This window comes from Hyla sarda, chromosome 13, assembly GCF_029499605.1.
Source record: "Hyla sarda isolate aHylSar1 chromosome 13, aHylSar1.hap1, whole genome shotgun sequence".
NCBI lineage: Eukaryota > Metazoa > Chordata > Amphibia > Anura > Hylidae > Hyla > Hyla sarda.
Window position 1 is genome coordinate 11,215,563 of NC_079201.1, and position 19,068 is coordinate 11,234,630.

At 40.7% G+C, this 19,068-nt stretch overlaps 2 protein-coding genes across 4 annotated transcripts in view; one reads left to right on the forward strand and one right to left on the reverse strand.

Annotated features, from left to right (window-relative positions):
* CA10 (carbonic anhydrase 10) overlaps nt 1–15,207 on the forward strand; it is a 197,536-nt gene extending 182,329 nt beyond the window's left edge. Inside the window, exons 9-10 of the mRNA XM_056550620.1 lie at nt 7,594–7,768; nt 14,167–15,207. Of these exons, the coding sequence (XP_056406595.1) occupies nt 7,594–7,768; nt 14,167–14,189 (198 nt within the window). The 3' untranslated portion in view covers nt 14,190–15,207. The remainder of the gene's footprint in view (nt 1–7,593; nt 7,769–14,166) is intronic.
* The window catches only part of UTP18 (UTP18 small subunit processome component), a 173,647-nt gene that overhangs the window by 119,105 nt on the left and 35,474 nt on the right, over nt 1–19,068 (reverse strand). Inside the window, exon 15 of one of the 3 annotated variants that reach the window (XM_056550615.1) lies at nt 14,176–14,286. The exons of the other annotated variants lie outside the window; for them this stretch is intronic. The gene's annotated coding sequence lies outside the window, so the exon portion shown is untranslated. Of the gene's footprint in view, nt 1–14,175; nt 14,287–19,068 lie in introns of those variants that run through there. 3 annotated transcript variants of the gene reach the window in all.

A 19,068-nucleotide genomic window follows, 5' to 3' on the forward strand; every position in this document is an offset into this window, starting at 1 on the left:
GGCACGAAGCGAAGGTTGCACCACATTTTGTTCAGAATACTCGGAGCCGGAGGCAGTGATCGTGACGCCCCTCGTGAGGTCACACACCGCCCCCTCCATTCATGTCTACGGGAGGGGGCGTGTCAGTAGACACGCCCCCTCCCATAGACATGAATGGAGGGGGCAGGGTGTGACGTCACAACCACTGCCACAGGAACCTGGCCGGGTGCTGCAGGAGATCCTGGGGAGCACCAGCGGCCGGACCCCCGCGAACAGATGTCTTAACCCCTATTCTTTGAATAGAGGGTTAAAATGTTTAACCCCTTAACCCCTTAAGGACTCAGGGTTTTTCCGTTTTTGCACTTTCGTTTTTTCCTCCTTACCTTTTAAAAATCATAACCCTTTCAATTTTCCACCTAAAAATCCATATTATGGCTTATTTTTTGCGTCGCCAATTCTACTTTGCAGTGACATTAGTCATTTTACCCAAAAATGCACGGCGAAACGAAAAAAAAATCATTGTGCGACAAAATAAAAAAAAAACGCCATTTTGTAACTTTCGGGGGCTTTCGTTTCTGCGCAGTGCATATTTCGGTAAAAATTACACCTTATCATTATTCTGTAGGTCCATACGATTAAAATGATACCCTACTTATATAGGTTGGATTTTGTCGCACTTCTGGAAAAAATCATAACTACATGCAGGAAAATTTATACGTTTAAAAATGTCATCTTCTGACCCCTATAACTTTTTTATTTTTCCACGTATGGGGTGGTATGAGGACTCATTTTTTGCGCCGTGATCTGAAGTTTTTATCGGTATAATTTTTGTTTTGATCGGACTTTTTGATCACTTTTTATTCATTTTTTAATGGTATAAAAAGTGACCAAAATACGCTTTTTTGGACTTTGGAATTTTTTTGCGCGTACGCCATTGACCGTACGGCTTAATTAATGATATATTTTTATAGTTCGGACATTTACGCACGCGGCGATACCACATATGGTTTTTTTTAATTTTTTTTACACTGTTTTATTTTTTTTATGGGAAAAGGGGGGTGATTCAAACTTTTATTAGGGAAGGGGTTAAATGACCTTTATTAACACTTTTTTTTTACATTTTTTTTGCAGTGTTATAGGTCCCATAGGGACCTATAACACTGCACACACTGATCTCTCATCCTGATCACAGGCGTGTATTAACACGCCTGTGATCAGCATTATCGACGCTTGACTGCTCCTGCCTGGATCTCAGGCACGGAGCAGTCATTCGTCGATCGGACACCGAGGAGGCAGGTAAGAGCCCTCCCGGTGTCCTGTCAGCTGTTCGGGACGCCGCGATTTCACCGCGGCGGTCCCGAACAGCCCGACTGAGCAGCCGGGTCACTTTCACTTTCACTTTAGAAGCGGCGGTCAGCTTTGACCGCCGCTTCTAAAGGGTTAATACCGCACATCGCCGCGATCGGCGATGTGTGGTATTAGCCGCGGGTCCCGGCCGTTGATTAGCGCCGGGACCGACGCGATATGATGCGGGATCGCGGCGCGATCCCGCCTCATATCGCGGGAGCCGGCGCAGGACGTAAATATACGTCCTGCGTCGTTAAGGGGTTAAGGACCAAGGACGTACCGGTACGTCCTTGGTCCTGCTCCCGTGATATAACGCAGGGTTACACGGTAACCCCGCATCATATCACGGCGGGCCCGGCGTCATAGTGAAGCCGGGACCCGCCGCTAATAGCGCGCAGCGACGATCGCGGCGCCGCGCGCTATTAACCCTTTAGCCGCGCACTCAGAGCTGAGCCGCGCGGCTAAAAGCGAAAGTGAAACCATGCCGGTTAACTCAGTGGGCTGTTCGGGATAGCCGCAGCGAAATCCCGGCATCCCGAGCAGCTTACAGGACAGTGGGAGGGCCCCTACCTGCCTCCTCACTGTCCGATTGCCGAAAGACTGCTCAGTGAAAAAACAAAAGTGAATGAATATCATTTAAGCCCTCCCCTATTAAAAGTTTGAATCACCCCCCTTTTACCATAAAAAAAAAAAAACAGTGTAAATAAAAATAAAAATAAAAGTAAACATATATGGTATCACCATATATATCATTAATTAAACCGCATGGTCAATGGCGTACGCGCAAAAAAATTCCAAGTCCAAAATAGTGCATTTTTGTTCACTTTTTATATCATTTAAAAATGAATAAAAAGCGATCAATAAGTCTTATCAAAGCAAAAATGGTATCGTTAAAAACTTCAGATCACGGTGCAAAAAATGAGCCCTCATACCGCCCCATACACGGAAAAATAAAAAAGTTATAGGGGTCAGAAGATGACAATTTTAAACGTATTAATTTTCCTGCATGAAGTTATATAAGTAGGGTATATATAACCTATATAAGTAGGGGATCATTTTAACTGTATGGACCTACAGAATAAAGATAAGGTGTAATTTTTACCGAAAAATGTACTACGTAGAAACGGAAGCCCCCAAAAGTTACAAAACAGCGTGTTTTTTTTTCAATTTTGTCGCACAATGATTTTTTTTTCCGTTTCACCGTAGATTTTTGGGGAAAATGACTGACATCATTACAAAGTAGAATTGGTGGGGCAAAAAATAAGCAATTATATGGATTTTTAGGTGCAAAATTGAAAGAGTTATGATTTTTTAAAGGCAAGGAGCAAAAAACGAAAATGCAAAAACGTAACCCCAGTCCTTAAGGGGTTAAGGGCGGAGTACCCCTTTAAGTGTTCTTGATTACACAAAACTAAATTAATAAAGTACAACGAATTAATTGATGCACACCAACCTGCCTGTATGAAACGTTAATAAATTAGAAATACTAATTTTATTGGCCCACATAAACATTGAAGTGCTGTAAAAAATTAATAAATAAATGAAATAAAAAATCACTTAAAATTCAACACAGCTGTCTGCCAAATGTATGCTAAAACAGAAATGACTTAGCGCAAGGTAAATAATCAAATAGTATGAATATATCTCGATGGCACCTGGTTGTGTACACTGCGCACATACGGAATTTTTGCATGCGTGTTGTCGGGGATGAAGTAATTGCCGGCAGCTGTATTGTGTAAATTAAATTTTTGTGTAAACATCTGGATTTCGTTTTACCAACATTGTAAAGAGAAAGAAAATGAAAAACAAATAAAACATTGAAAGTGAAACATTACAGTTATAAAATGAGAGGAGGGGGGGACTTAACCGTGTGTTCTATCTACAGCTTCTGAAATACAATATTTCAAAAATATTTCAACAATATTTGTAAAAAAAAAAAAAACTGATAAATTGGAAACTGTAATTTGCATATAGAATGATAATAATTCCAATATAGATTCAATATTTTGTGTACCTGTTTTATCACAGATTCTTTACATGTCTTTTTTTATGTATCTAGCTTCTGTATTTGGCTCACAAACCCCCTCTGATCTGCTGCTCACTCATTCTGACATCTGCTGCTAAGGAAGGGGCGTGTCCGAGGCAAGCACTGAGCCCACCCTCACTCCCCATACATTCACTTCCTCCCTGAGTCTGCTGTGCTGGATCTCTTCATCCAATCACTGCTGACTGCTCTGTAAGCCCCTCCTCTCTGTTTTCATGCTGCAGTCTGATAGGACAGGAGTAAGCACAGGGGAGTGATAGTCCCGCCCTCACTTCCTGGACTTTGTCCCTGCCTGTGCTATCCTTTGGATCCCCTATCCTAGACATTTTATCCTCTATACTTTGGATCCCCTATCCTTTGTCTGATCTCGGCTGCGGCACCTCAGTCATCTGGTGAACAGAGCGAACTTCGGTCCATGCCGGATGACTGGCAATGTGGGGTCGGAGGTTCGTGATGTCACGGCCACGCCCCCTCGTGGTGTCTCGGCCTTGCCTCCTCAATGCAAGTCTATGGGAGGGGGCGTGACGGCCGTCACGCCCCCTCCCATAGACTTGCACTGAGGGGCGTGGCCATAATGTCACAAGGGGTGTGGCTATGACGTCACAAGCCTCCGGCGCTGCACCCGATGCTCTAAACAAACGCCAGGTGCAGCAGGGAGATCACGGAGGCCCCAGCAGCGGGAACCCCGCGATCAGACATCTTATCCCCCATCCTTTGTCTAGATGTCTAGGGGCGGAGTACCCCTTTAAAGTTACGCCTGCCACATCACTGAAAACAGGGAAGCACAATGCATACACAAGAACCTCTATATAATTCTCTAATAATAGCCTATGTAAGAGGGAAAAAAATATTCCCGGAGTGCTTCCTTAATATTCTGTGATAGGTCTACGGGTAAAACATGCTTAGAATAATAGTGTACATTGTTCTCTTACCAATGAAAAAAGTTACTGGAGCCATCCAAATTTTGACTAATAGTCACAAAATGGCGCACACAGGGCAAGGAATTGTTTACCGGCACATTGAAAAATCTTTGCAGGGAATTGGTGAAGAATGGTTACCTAGTGGAAATTGCCGACTGGATGGGACTTGTCACCGAGCCGAACCGGTCATCGGGGCCTCGTAAACATCATCTGACTAACATCAAAGTTAATTAACTGCAAATTGGAAACCTTTTATAAGGCTATGTGTTATTCTATAGAGGAGTAATATCTACATAAAGCACCATAGTGCTGACAAGTCAACTGTCTCGGTACTGAACCCTCAAGATATACTTTACCGATGTAATCATCCACAGCGGCAGAAGACGTATTCGCCACCAAACCTTAGATATCACCAGGGGGACTATTATTATGTAGGTTGTTATAGATTTAGTGTAATTACCTGCTGGGCTATTATGTACTGTTCAGGGTTATATGGTGCATGAGGAATGGAATGGTCCGGGAGGAGCTGCGGGGATATTATAAGTCTAGCCATGCTGGTCAGCGTTCATGACTACAGATGAAGCAGTACTGTCACAAATAGAGACAAATATAAGTATTTGCCATAGTAATTTGCGAAAAGACGTTAAATGACACAAAGAGATATAAAATACAAGGACATACAAAATACAAAGAGAAAAAAAATATAAGGACATACAAAATACAAAGATACAAAATACAAAGAGATACAAAATATAAGGAGATACAAAATTATAAGAGATACAAAATACAAGAGATACAAAATACAAGAGATACAAAATATAAGGAGATACAAAATATAAGGAGATACAAAATACAAAGAGATACAAAATATAAGGAGATACAAAATACAAAGAGAAAAAAAATATAAGGAGATACAAAATACAAAGAGAAAAAAAATATAAGGAGATACAAAATACAAAGAGAAAAAAAATATAAGGAGATACAAAATACAAAGAGTAACAAAATATAAGGAGGTACAAAATACAAGGAGATACAAAAATACAATGATTTACAACATACAAAGATACAAAGTACAAAGAAATACAAAATACAAAGAGATACAAAATATAAGGAGATACAAAACGAAGAGATACACAATATAAGGAGATACAAAATACAAAGAGATACAAAATATAAGGAGATACAAAATACAAAGAGATACAAAATATAAGGAGATACAAAATACAAAGAGATACAAAATACAAAGAGATACAAAATATAAAGATAGAAAATACAAAGAGATACAAAATACAAAGAGATACAAAATATAAGGAGATAAAAATACAAAGATACAAAAAAATACAAGAGATACAAAATACAAAGAGATACAAAATATAAAGATAGAAAATACAAAGAGATACAAAATACAAAGAGATACAAAATATAAGGAGATAAAAATACAAAGATACAAAAAAATACAAGAGATACAAAATATAAGGAGATACAAAATACAAAGAGATACAAACTACAAAGAGATATAAAATACAAAAAAAAATAAAAAATAAAATAAAAAAAGGGTTTTCCTGGGATTAGAAAATAGTGTGTTTTATGGGGGAAAAAAACACCAAAAACTACTAGATAAACTGGGGTATGGCATATAAGGGCCTTATTAGAATGCTCTAAACCAGCGCCAACCTCATCGGCCAGGGGCCACCCAAATGATTTCTGGATCCCTAGTGCAAGCCTGTGGGACATGTTGCACTCAATTGGCGGTACTACCAAAATGTTACCGCTATTTATAACAATAATAATATACATATTTTTTAGATGCATTCATTAATGTATTACTAATATTTTTTTTTTTAGATGTATTTATGAAGACTACCACTAATAATAATAATAATAATAATAATAATAACTTTGTTTCTTTTAGATATATCCATAAAGACTACTACTAATTCTTATAATAATAATATTTTTTTCTTTTAGATGTATTCATGAAGACTTAATTATTATTATTTTCATTTAGATGCCTTCATTAAGACTACTGATAATAATAATAATAATAATAATAATAATAATAATAAAATATTTTCTTTTAGATGCATTCATAAAGACTACTTATAATAATAACAACATATTTTTTTCTTTAAGATGCATTCATGGAGATTAATAATAATAATAATAATAATTATTATTATTATAATTATATATTTTTTTCTTTAAGATGCATTGATGAAGACTAATAGTAATAATAATAATTACAATTATTTTTTTTCTTTTAGATGCATTCATTAGGACTAATAATAATAACAATAGTAATAATTATATTTTTCTTTAAGATACATTCATGAAAACTTAAAATAATAACAGTAATAATAATAATTATAATAATTATTTTTTTCTTTTAGATGCATTCATGAAAACTAATAGTAATAACAACAGTAATAATGATGATAATAATAAAAATATTTATAATTTTTTTCTTTTAGATGCAGTCATTAAGACTAATAGTAATAATAACAGTAATAATGATAATAATAATATTTTCTCTTTTAGATGCAGTCATTAAGACTAATAGTAATAACAACAGTAATACTGATAATAATGATATTTTTTCTTTTAGATGCAGTCATTAAGACTAATAGTAATAATAACAGTAATAATGATAATAATAATAATATTTTTTTCTTTTAGATGCAGTCATTAAGACTAATAGTAATAATAACAGTAATAATGATGATAATGATGATAATAATAATATTTTTTTTTCTTTTAGATGCATTCATTAAAGGGGTTATCCAGGAAAAAACTTTTTTTTATATATATCAACTGGCTCCAGAAAGTAAAACAGTTTTTTAAATTACTTCTATTAAAAAATCTTAATCCTTTCAGTACTTATGAGCTTCTGAAGTTAAGGTTGTTCTTTTCTGTCTAAGTGCTCTCTGATGACACGTGTCTCGGGAAACGCCCAGTTTAGAAGAAAATCCCCATAGCAAACCTCTTCTAAACTGGGCAGTTCCCGAGACACGTGTCATCAGAGAGCACTTAGACAGAAAAGAACAACCTTAACTTCAGAAGCTCATAAGTACTGAAAGGATTAAGATTTTTTTATAGAAGTAATTTACAAATCTGTTTAACTTTCTGGAGCCAGTTGATATATAAAAAAAAAGTTTTGTCCTGGAATACCCCTTTAAGACTAAAAGTAATAATAACAGTAATAATGATAATAATATTTTTTCTTTTAGATGCAGTCATTAAGACTAATAGTAATAATAACAGTAATAATGATGATAATAATATTTATAATTTTTTTTCTTTTAGATGCATTCATTAAGACTACTAAGCCAAAACCAGCCCTCTCAGATCTTTTCGAGCATGAGCGATAACTTCAGACCCGTCCAACCCCTGAACAATCGCTGCATCAGGACTAATATCAACTTCAGTTTACAAGGGAAAGACTGTCCAAACAACAGGGCGCAGAAACTACAATATAAAGGTGAGAGCTCCGCCGGTGATGATATAGATGCCTGGTAACCAGCCATAATACAATATCTATTTCTGAAAATAATTCTGCATATACAGTGATCCCTCAACTTACAATGGCCTCAACATACAATAGTTTCAATGGTCTTTTCTGGACCATTGTAAGTTGAAACCAGACTCAACATACAGTGCTACAGACAGTCCAGATCTGTGATACCTGTCAATGGCCGGAAGAACTGACCAATCGGAATGGGCATTTTACTAGTAAAACCCCTGTATTACTGAAGTGCATGCACTGACTGGTGTCTGGTAGCGCCCCCTACAGTACAGGGAGGAATTACATGTTCTGTACTCTTTACCTGTATTACTGAAGTGTATGTACTGACTGGTGTCTGGTATCACCCCCTACAGTACAGGGAGGTATTACATGTTCTGTACTCTTTACCTGTATTACTGAAGTGCATGCACTGACTGGTGTCTGGTAGCGCCCCCTACAGTACAGGGAGGTATTACATGTTTTGTACTCTTTACCTGTATTACTGAAGTGTATGCACTGACTGGTGTCTGGTAGCGCCCCCTACAGTACAGGGAAGGTATTACATGTTCTGTACTCTTTGCCTGTATTACTGAAGTGTATGCACTGACTGGTATCTGGTAGCGCCCCCTACAGTACAGCGAGGTATTACATGTTCTGTACTACTCTTTACCTGTATTACTGAAGTGCATGCACTGACTGGTATCTGGTAGCGCCCCCTACAGTACAGGGAGGTATTACATGTTCTGTACTACTCTTTACCTGTATTACTGAAGTGCATGCACTGACTGGTGTCTGGTAGCGCCCCCTACAGTACAGGGAGGTATTACATGTTCTGTACTCTTTGCCTGTATTACTGAAGTGTATGCACTGACTGGTGTCTGGTAGCGCCCCCTACAGTACAGGGAGGTATTACATGTTCTGTACTCTTTACCTGTATTACTGAAGTGTATGCACTGACTGGTGTCTGGTAGCGCCCCCTACAGTACAGGGAGGTATTACATGTTCTGTACTCTTTACCTGTATTACTGAAGTGCATGCACTGACTGGTGTCTGGTAGCGCCCCCTACAGTACAGGGAGGTATTACATGTTCTGTACTCTTTACCTGTATTACTGAAGTGTATGCACTGACTGGTGTCTGGTATTACATGTTCTGTACTCTTTACCTGTACCAGGGTTAGCTGCTCCTTTGGACACCAGGTGAAGGCGACTCCATGTTACTTTTTTAGGACATTGCGTGTACTGTACAGGACCCCAAAGAAGATCCTGCCCTCTACATAGAGCAGTGTTTCCCAAGCAGAGTGCCCCCAGCTGTTGCAAAACTACAACTCCCATCATGCCCGGACAGCCTTTGGCTGTCCGGCCATGATGGAAGTTGTAGTTTTACAACAGCTGGAGGCTCCCTGCTTGGGAAACACTGACATAGACAGTGATTACAGCTCCAGCAGATCTTTATTACTTTTATATGTAAGGATTTGCTTTATCTATATTAGTTATCTACTTATTTATCTTTAATCCTCACTTTTTCCTATTTTTGGATGACATTTTGGTGCCTTTATAACCAATTACCAGGTTTCCATAGAGTCATGGTCTCAACATACAATGGTTTCAACGTACAATGGTCGTCCTGGAACCAATTAAGATTGTAACTTGAGGGACCACTGTATTACGGATGGAAAAAAAACTGAATTTTGTAAATTTTTTGTACTTGGGCTCCAAGCAATTGGGGAGATTTATGAAAACCGGTGTAGAGGAAGAGCGGTGCAGTTGTCCATAGCAACCAAGAAAATTGCCTCCTTCCTGTGAAAAGTGAAAGCAATCTGACTGGTTGCTATGGGCAACTGCACCGCTCTTCCTCTGCACAGGTTTTGAAATGAGAAATGATTCGGTATAATTCCTCCTCTTTTTGTCCCCCACGCTATAGATAGCCCCCCTTTGTGGCCCTACACAGTAGCTAGCCCCCTCTTTGTGCCCCCAAAAACCGTAGCTACATCCCCCATTGTACCCCCACAAAGTAGCTAGCCTCCTTTTGTGCCCCTACACAGTATTTTGAGCCCCTATACCATAGCTAGCGCCCCCTTTGTGCCCCACCCAGTATCTAGCCCCCTTTTGTGCCCCAACACCATAGCTAGTGCCCCTACATAGTAGCTAGCCCCCTTTTGTGTCACTTAACAGTAGTTACCCCCCCTACTATTTGTGCCCAATCACAGTAGCTAGCCCCCCTTAGTGCCCCTATACGGTAGTTACCCCCCCCCCTATTTGCACCCACAGTAGCTAGCCCCCCTTTGTGCCCCTACACAGTAGTTGTCACCCCCTCCCCCCCCCCATTTGGCCCACATACCATAGATAGCTCGCCTTTGTGCCCCGACACAATAGCTAGCCCCCTTTTGTATCACTATACAGTAGTTACCCCCCCCCCATTTGTGCCCAATCACTGTAGCTGGCTAAGCTTAGTGCCCCTACAAAGTTGTTACCCCCCCCCCCTTTTGTGCCCAATCACAGTAGCTAGCCCCTCCTTTGTGCCCCTACACAGTAGTTGTCACCCCCCCACCCCCGTTTGGTCCACATACTATAGATAGCTCCCCTTTGTGCCCCTACACAGTAGCTAGTCCCCCTTTGTACCCCGACACAGTAGCTAGCCCCCTTTTGAGTCACTATACAGTAGTTACCCCCCCCCCCCCATTTGTGCCCAATCACAGTAGCTGGCTCAGCTTAGTGCCCCTACAAAGTAGTTACCCCCCCCCCCCTATTTGCGCCCAATCACAGTGGCTAGCTCCCCTTTGTGCCCCTACATAGTAGCATGCCCCCCCGTTTTTGCCCCCCACATCATAGCTAGCCCCCCTTTGTGCCCTTACAAAGTAACTAGCAACCCCCCCCCCCCTCCCTTTATGGCCCCTGCACGGTAGTTAAAGGGGTTTTCCAGGGAAAAAAAAAATTTTATGTATGAACTGGCTCCAGAAAGTTAAACAGATTTGTAAATTACTTCTAATAAAAAAATCTTCATCCTTCCAGTACTTATGAGCTGCCGAAGTTGAGTTGTTCTTTTCTGTCTAAGTGCTCTCTGATGACACCTGTCTTGGGAACTGTCCAGAATAGAAGCAAATCCCCATAGAAAACCTCTTCTCCTCTGTGCAGTTCCCTAAACAGACAGAGATGTCAGCAGAGAGCCCTGTTGCCAGACAGAAAATAACATCTCAACTTCAGCAGCTGATAATTATTGGAAGGATTAAGATTCTTTTAATAGAAGTAATTTACAAATCTGTTTAACTCTCTGGAGCCAGTTTCTATATAAAAAAAATACCCCTTTTAGCCTCCCTCTACTATTAATAATGCCACTTATTCCTCAATAACACAGAGGTTTCTGATACTGGAGCAGCAGTCCGGCATAGAATGCGGGCGCTGCATGGAGATTGCCGGGGGTCCCCAGCATCGGGACCCCACGATCAGACACCTTATCCCCTATCCTTTGGCTAGGGGATCGGATGTCTATGGCCGTAATACCCCTTTAACGAGACCTGACAGATGAACCTTTAAAACGTTGGCGTGTAGAACCTCTCTACGATCCTCAGTATTACAATTTATCACAATGTTCGGCAATCCAAAAGCCAGCTGAGTCCTTTATTGTTATTTCCTAATTCCACGCGACTACATGGCCTAACCGTACAGTCCTGATAATATTCAGGGGATTTAAAATGACAGATAATGGAATAATAAATGAATTTGTATCCGTAGCCAAGATACAAAAAACCTTCATTAATGGCTCCCGATGACCTAAATTGCTTTGTGTTCTCGCCGAGTTTTTACGGGTTCTATTTTTTGTTGTGGTTTCTTCTTCTTGTATTATTCCATTTTTTTTTTTTTTTTGCTTTTATTATTGAAAAAGAGCTATTGATATGATGTGTTTGGTTCTCCATAGATAATATCATTCTATAATTCCCCCCGAGGTTTACAAAAAGGAACATAATGGAGGGGCATAATTTGTCTTCCTCTATCACAGCCTTATTTTCCAGATATGAAAAGAAAAACTATTGGGAATTTGTATTACGTTGTTATAAAGGCGGGTTTATATTTCTGGCTGTGTGTATTATAATGTTATGCCGTTAAATAACATTTGTTGTTATAAACGGTCAGTTTTAGGTTTGTACACAGTAAAATGCTTTAAAGGAGTACTCCGCCCCTAAACATTTTATCCTCTATCCAAAGGATAGGGGATGAGATGTCTGATCGCGGGGGTCCCGCTGCTGGGGCTCCCCAGGATCTCCCGCAGCACCCGGCCAGGTTCCTGTGGCAGTGGTCGTTAGGTCAGGGTCATGCCCCCTCCATTCATGTCTATGGGAGGGGGCGTGTCTACCGACACGCCCCCTCCCATAGACATGAATGGAGGGGACATTGTGTGATATCACGAGGGGCGTGGCCTTGACATCACAATCACCAATAGCATGCACCTTTGTAGTCGCTCCCTATTCAAATTTTACTCATTTTACTCGGATGGAGACATTAGAATACTGCTGCGCGCTCCGTGAGGTGAGAAGTGACTAGTCGCGTACATTCTGCCTTGGTTGACATCCTGTTCGTCTTAGTTATGCCAGGTTTACCACACGTTTTTATTTTTTTACGTCCTGTTGAAAGTTACTGTTCTTTATTGCACAAATTTACCGCTTCAAAGTTGATGAGTAACGGCTGTTTTTGGCAGCCGGGATTCACCGCCGATGTCATGCATTTAACCATTTAGATGCTGTGATCAATGCTGATCACGGCATCTTAAACAGGGAAATGCAGTTGCCCGAGTTTTTAATGCACTCTTTGGACCCCTGCAGTGCAATTGCGGGGGGTCCAATGAGTAAAGGTGGAGGCCGGAGGTCTCTTACCCTCCTTGATGATGCTCTCTGGAGATCTTCTTGTATAGCCTGCCTCATATCCCGACCTTATATCTTGCTCTCATATCCCATCCTCATTTTCCATCTTCATATATCGTCCTCATTTTCCTATCCTCATATCCCGTCCTCATATCCCATCATCATATCCCATACTCATATCCTGTCCTCATATCCTGTTCTCATATCTCATCCTCACATCCCGTCCTCATATCCCATCATCATATCCCATACTCATATCCTGTCCTCATATCCTGTTCTCATATCTCATCCTCATATCCTGTCCTCATATCCCGTCCTCATATCCCATACTCATATCCCATACTCATATCCTGTTCTCATATCTCATCCTCATATCCGTCCTCATATCCCATCATCATATCCCGTCCTCATATCTCATCCTCATATCCCATACTCATATCCCATACTCATATCCTGTTCTCATATCTCATCCTCATATCCCATCATCATATCCCGTCCTCATATCTCATCCTCATATCCTGTCCTCATATCCCATCCTCATATCCCGTCCTCATATCCCATCCTCATATCCCATACTCATATCCTGTTCTCATATCTCATCCTCATATCCCCTCCTCATATCCTGTTCTTATATTTCATCCTCATAGCCCGTTGTCATATCTCAACCTCATGCCTCATCCTGACATCCTGTCCTCATATCTCATATCCTGTTTTTAGTTCTCATCCTCATATCCTGTTCTCATATCTCATCCTCATATCCCATCCTCATATCCTGTTCTCATATCTCAACGTCATATCTCATCCTCATATCCTGACCTCATATCTCGTCCTGATATCTCATCCTCATATCCCATCCTCATATCTCGACCTCCTATCCTGTTTTAATAACTCATCCTCATATTCTATTTTCATATCTCATCCTCATATCTTGTTCTCATATATCGACGTCATATCCCATCCTCATATCCTGACCTCATATCCCGTCCTCATATCTCATCCTCATATCTTGACCTCATATCTCATCCTCATTTCCCATTCTCATATCTCATCCTCATATCCCGACTTCATATCTCGTGCTCATATCCTGCCCTAGCTAGTTCTTACATTCTGTCCTTATATCCCATCTTCCGCACTAACTATACTCTGCACCAGCCTGCTAGTAGGATGTTTAAAAGCCCCGGGCAATCTCTGCAGCCTGAAAGTAATGCGACCAGGAGTATTGAAAACCTCCTAGACTTACATGGGGCTTCTGACAAAACTGCCCCACCCTCACATACAGGGGTGGGTTTGGGTCGATTTTCCTCTGCTATATTTTCATTTGACAAATAAGTAACATGTGACCAAGTTTCATCACAATATATGTCCGGCCATTTGGAAGTTTCGCTGAAACATACACATATAAGGTGAGTTTTACACACACACACACACACACATATAAATAATAGTGTACAATTATATTCTATACATCATGTATACGAGCTGATATTACTTTATTACTTTTTTTTGTCTTTATCCTTTAGTGAACGAATGGCTTCTGAAGTGAAGAAACGGGTGAAGGTCCTGAGGATTGTCAGAAGACGACCTGCTGCCCAGGATAGACACGACTTGCTCCAGGCCCCATTCACTTTATTGGAATTATACTTCATTATTCGTATCAATCATGCGTGAAAGTACGGCAGCAAAAAAAAAAAAAGAGAGAGAGAGACGAGAACAATATAAAAAACGTTCAAAAACATCCATAAACCTGTCTCTAAACGGGAGAGGCACCTAGTACGGATTCTTCTGTGACTATACAGGCGGCGCGGTGGGAGACTCGTTGGCCTTTGTACATAACCTGCGGATTTCTTTCTATAAAGTCGCTTCGAACTCTTTCCGGGTGGAACCATAACCATAGTCCTTGACTATTGGGAACCCCTTCATACCGCTTTATCATACATGCGAACCGGAAAATATCCACGCGAAGAAGAACACGAAAGAATTAAAAAAAAAAAAAAAAACGATTTCAAGGCTGGGCTGCTGTTGTTCTGTTTACTCCATGGCGAGATGTTGAGCGATATATGTATAAAACATAAATATATATTATTAAAGAGTATAAATACATTAAATTATTTCCTCTCCGATAGATCCCGAAAACGGAAAAAAAATGATTTTTCTTTTGCTTATTGAGCTGAAAATTCCATCCTTTCTGTTTATTCTGTAAATGTTCCACCATCTTTTTATTATATTTATTATTTTATGTTACCTTTTAGTCATTCTTTATATTTTTACGTCTCTTCCCCCCCCCCCCCCCCCCATCGGTTCACCCATTTTCCCCAGGTTTGTGTCTGATTTATTCGACTAAACAAAAAAAAGGCTTCGGTTTGATCTGGAAAGTCTCGGTCTCTATTTCCATTTTTCTTTTTCTTTTCTTTTTTCTTTTATTTAATTTAATTTAATTTTTTTCATTTTATTTGAGTAAAAAAAGAATTGAATACAAATCTTCACTTTTTCTAAGACTTCGCATTACTTGTGTTTGGTTACTGTCAGCATCTCAATAAATGTTAATAAAAATATTGACTAATTTATTAAAATGGTTTTATTTCCCATAGAATTATGTATTTCCTCCGCAGGTGTCCTGAGACCACAACTTTTTGGTTAAAGGGGTACTCCGGCCCTAAGACATCTTATCCCCTATCAAAAGGATAGGGGATAAGATGTCTGACCGCGGGGGGTTCCGGCGCGGGTCTGCCGTGTGACGACCATGGGGCCGGAGTATCGTGATGTCACGACTCCGCCCCGGTGTGACGTCACGCCCCGCCCCCGCTATGCAAGGCTATGGGAGGGGGCGTGACGGACGTCACGCCCCCTCCCATAGACTTGCATAGCGGGGGCGGGGCGTGACGTCACACGGGCCGAGTCATGTCATCACACTGCAGATTCTGATTTTTGGATAGGGGGTAAGATGTCTTAGGGCCTGAGTACCCTTTTAAAGGGGTACTCCTCTGGAAAATATATATATTTTTTTTAAATCAATTGGTTCCAGAAAGTTAAACAGATTTGTAAATGACTTCTATTAAAAAATCTTAATCCTTCCAGTACTTATCAGCTGCTGTATAATACAGAGGAAGTTAATTTCTTTTTGAAATTTCTTTTTGTTAATTTCTTTTTGAATTTCTTTCCAGTCGGACCACAGTGCTCTCTGCTGACACCTCTGTCCATTTTAGGAACTGTCCAGAGTAGGAGAAAATCCCCATAGCAAACCTCTCCTGCTCCAGACAGTTCCTGACATGGACAGAGGTGTCAGCAGAGAGCACTGTGGTCAGACAGAAAAGAACTACACAACTTCCTGTGCAACACACAGCAGCTGATAAGTACTGGAAGGAATGAGATTTTTAAATAGAAGTCATTTACAAATCTGTTTAACTTTCTGGTACCAGTTTATTTTAAAAAATTATGTTTAAAGGGGTACTCCGGTGCTTAGCATTGGGGGCTCGTAACAACACAGCCCTGCCCCCCCTCGTGACGTCACGTCCTGCCCCCTCAATGTAAAGTCTGAGCGGCCGGACCCCTGCGATCAGACATCTTATCCCCTATCCAAAGGATGTCTAGGGGCAGAGTTCCCCTTTAAGGGTACGTTCACACGGGCGGATTTTTTTGCAGGTTTCCCGCTGTGTATTTGAAAGGGGACGGGCTCTTCTCGGCTGTCCGCAGCAGATTTTCCCCGCCGGAATTTACGCTGCGGAAAATCCTCTGAAGTCCCTACTGATTTCGATGGGGATTGCGGCAGATTTTCTGCAGTGTAAATTCTGCCGCGGAAAATCTGCTGCGGACAGCCGAGAAGAGCCCGTCCACTTTCATATACGCAGCGGGAAAACACGCAAAAAAAATCCGCCCGCGTGAACGTACCCTAAAGGTGTTTAGTCCAGCGCTCAAATAGTAGCATGCGCTGCCGGCACGATCCAAGCGCCGTGTATTTTCTGTACTTCTTCCCTTTATTATATGTTGGGATTTAATCCTCTTTAGTTACATTGTAGCATTTTTACGCTGCACTTTGTTATGATTTACTTCTCCCACCGGCCGGATAGGAGATCTCTCCATCTTCATAACTTTTTCTTGTTGTTTTTACTGTTCCGGTTTACGAGGCTTTCAGGCGGGAGCATCACTGTTGTGCTTAGTTTTATGACCGTGTCTCTAGATTTTAAGTTGATAAATATTTTATTTTTTTAGTATTTCTGCATTACAGCACTTCTCCCCGCGCTGCTGCACACTGCGCTTCATTTGGAAAATTATTTTGGATTTAAATGTCCAACTCTTTAGGTTTTACCATTGCTTCAAAAAAACAGCGCCACCCTTGTCCTCAGGTTGTGTGTGGTACTGCAGATTAAGGGGTTTATCCAGGATCTAAAATAGCACCACTCCTGTCCTCAGGTTGTGTGTGGTATTGCAGATTAAGGTGGTATCCGGGACATAAAATAGCGCCACCCCTGTCCTCAGGTTGTGTGTGGTACTGCAGATTAAGGGGTTTATCCAGGATCTAAAATAGCACCACTCCTGTCCTCATGTTGTGTGTGGTATTGCAGATTAAAGGGTTATCCAGGACATAAAATAGCGTCACCCCTATCCTCATGTTGTGTGTGGTATTGCAGATTAAAGGATTATCCAGGACATAAAATAGTGCCACCCCTGTCCTCAGGTTGTGTGTGGTATTGCACCTAATCCTCACAAAGTTAACAAAGGGTTATCCAGGATTAGAAAGAACATAGCTACTCTTTTTTCTTCCATAAAACAGCGCCACCCTTATCCTCAGGTTGTGTGTGGTATTGCAAATTTAGGGGCTATCCAGGACCTAAAACAGCGCCACCCCTGTTCAATCCAAGTGAATGTAGTAGAATGAAATTGTAATACAAAATAGAACAGCTGAGGCTAGATGCACACTAGACTGATGTCTTTGAAAAATAGCACCACCCTTGTCCCCAGGTTATGTGTGGTACTGCAGCTAATCGTCACAAACTTAACAAGGGTTTATCCAGGATTAGAAACAACATAGGGGGAGTTTCATCAAAACCTGTGCAGAGGGAAAATTGTCCAGTTGCCCATAGCAACCAATCAGATTGCTGCTTTCATTTTAGGAAGGCATGTGAAAAATTAAACAAGCGATCTGATTGGTTGCTATGGGCAACTGGCCAATTTTCCCTCTTCACAGGTTTTGATGAAACTCCCCCATAGCTCCTTTTTTTCCTAAAACAGCGCCACCCCTGTACTCAGGTTGTGTGTGGTATTGCAGATTAAGGGGTTATCCAGGACCTAAAACAGCACCACCCCTGTCCCCAGGTTGTGCGTGGTGTTGCGGCTAATCCTCACAAACTTGACAAGTGGTTTTCCAGGATTAGAAAGAACATAGCTATTTTTGTGTCCAAGAACACTGCCACTGTTATACTCAGGTTGGGTGTGGTATTGAAGATTAAGGGGTGATCCAGGACCTATAACAGCGCCACCCCTGTCCTCAGGTTGTGTGTGGAATTGCAGCTAAATTCAATTGATGTACATGTAGAAGGATGAAGTTGTAATACCAAACATAACAACTGAGGCTAGGTTCACACTAGACTGATTTCTTTGCAGATTATTCCCACAAATTTAACAAGGGGTTAACCAGGATTAAAAACATACAGTATATATATATATATATATATATATATATATATATATATATATATATATATTTTTTTTTTTTTAACTTAAAACAGTGCCATCCCTGTCATAAGGATACATGTGGTATTGAATCTTATCCTGACAAATTTAACAAGGGGATATCCAGGATTAGAAAGAACATAGCTTCTTTTTCCCCCTAAAACAGCGCCACCCCTATCCTTAGGTTGTGTGTAGTATTGCAGCTCAGCTCTGTTAAAGAAAATGGAGCCAAATCGCTATACCACTGACCACCTCAGGACAGGGGTGGCGCTGTTTTAAGAAAAGACATTGCTGTTTCTTGAAAGCCCCCTTTAAAAAGAATTACTTCTATGTAAAAATCTTAATCCTTCCAGTACTTATCAGCTGCTGTATGATCCACAGGAAGTTGTGTAGTTCTTTTCTGTCTGACCACAGTGCTCTCTGCTGACACCTCTGTCTGTGTCAGGAACTGTCCAGAGCAGGAGAGATTTTCTATGGGGATTTGCTCCTACTCTGGACAGTTCCTGACACGGACAGAGGTGTCAGCAGAGAGCACTGTGGTCAGACTGGAAAGAACTACACAACTTCCTCTGGAGCATACAGCAGCTGATAAGTACTGGAAGGATTAGGATTTTTATATAGAAGTAATTCTTTATAAAGGGGGTTTTCGAGAAACAGCAATGTCTTTTCTTAAAACAGCACCGCCCCTGTCCTGAGGTGGTCAGTGGTATAGCGACTTTGGCTCCATTTTCTTTAACAGAGCTGAGCTGCAATAC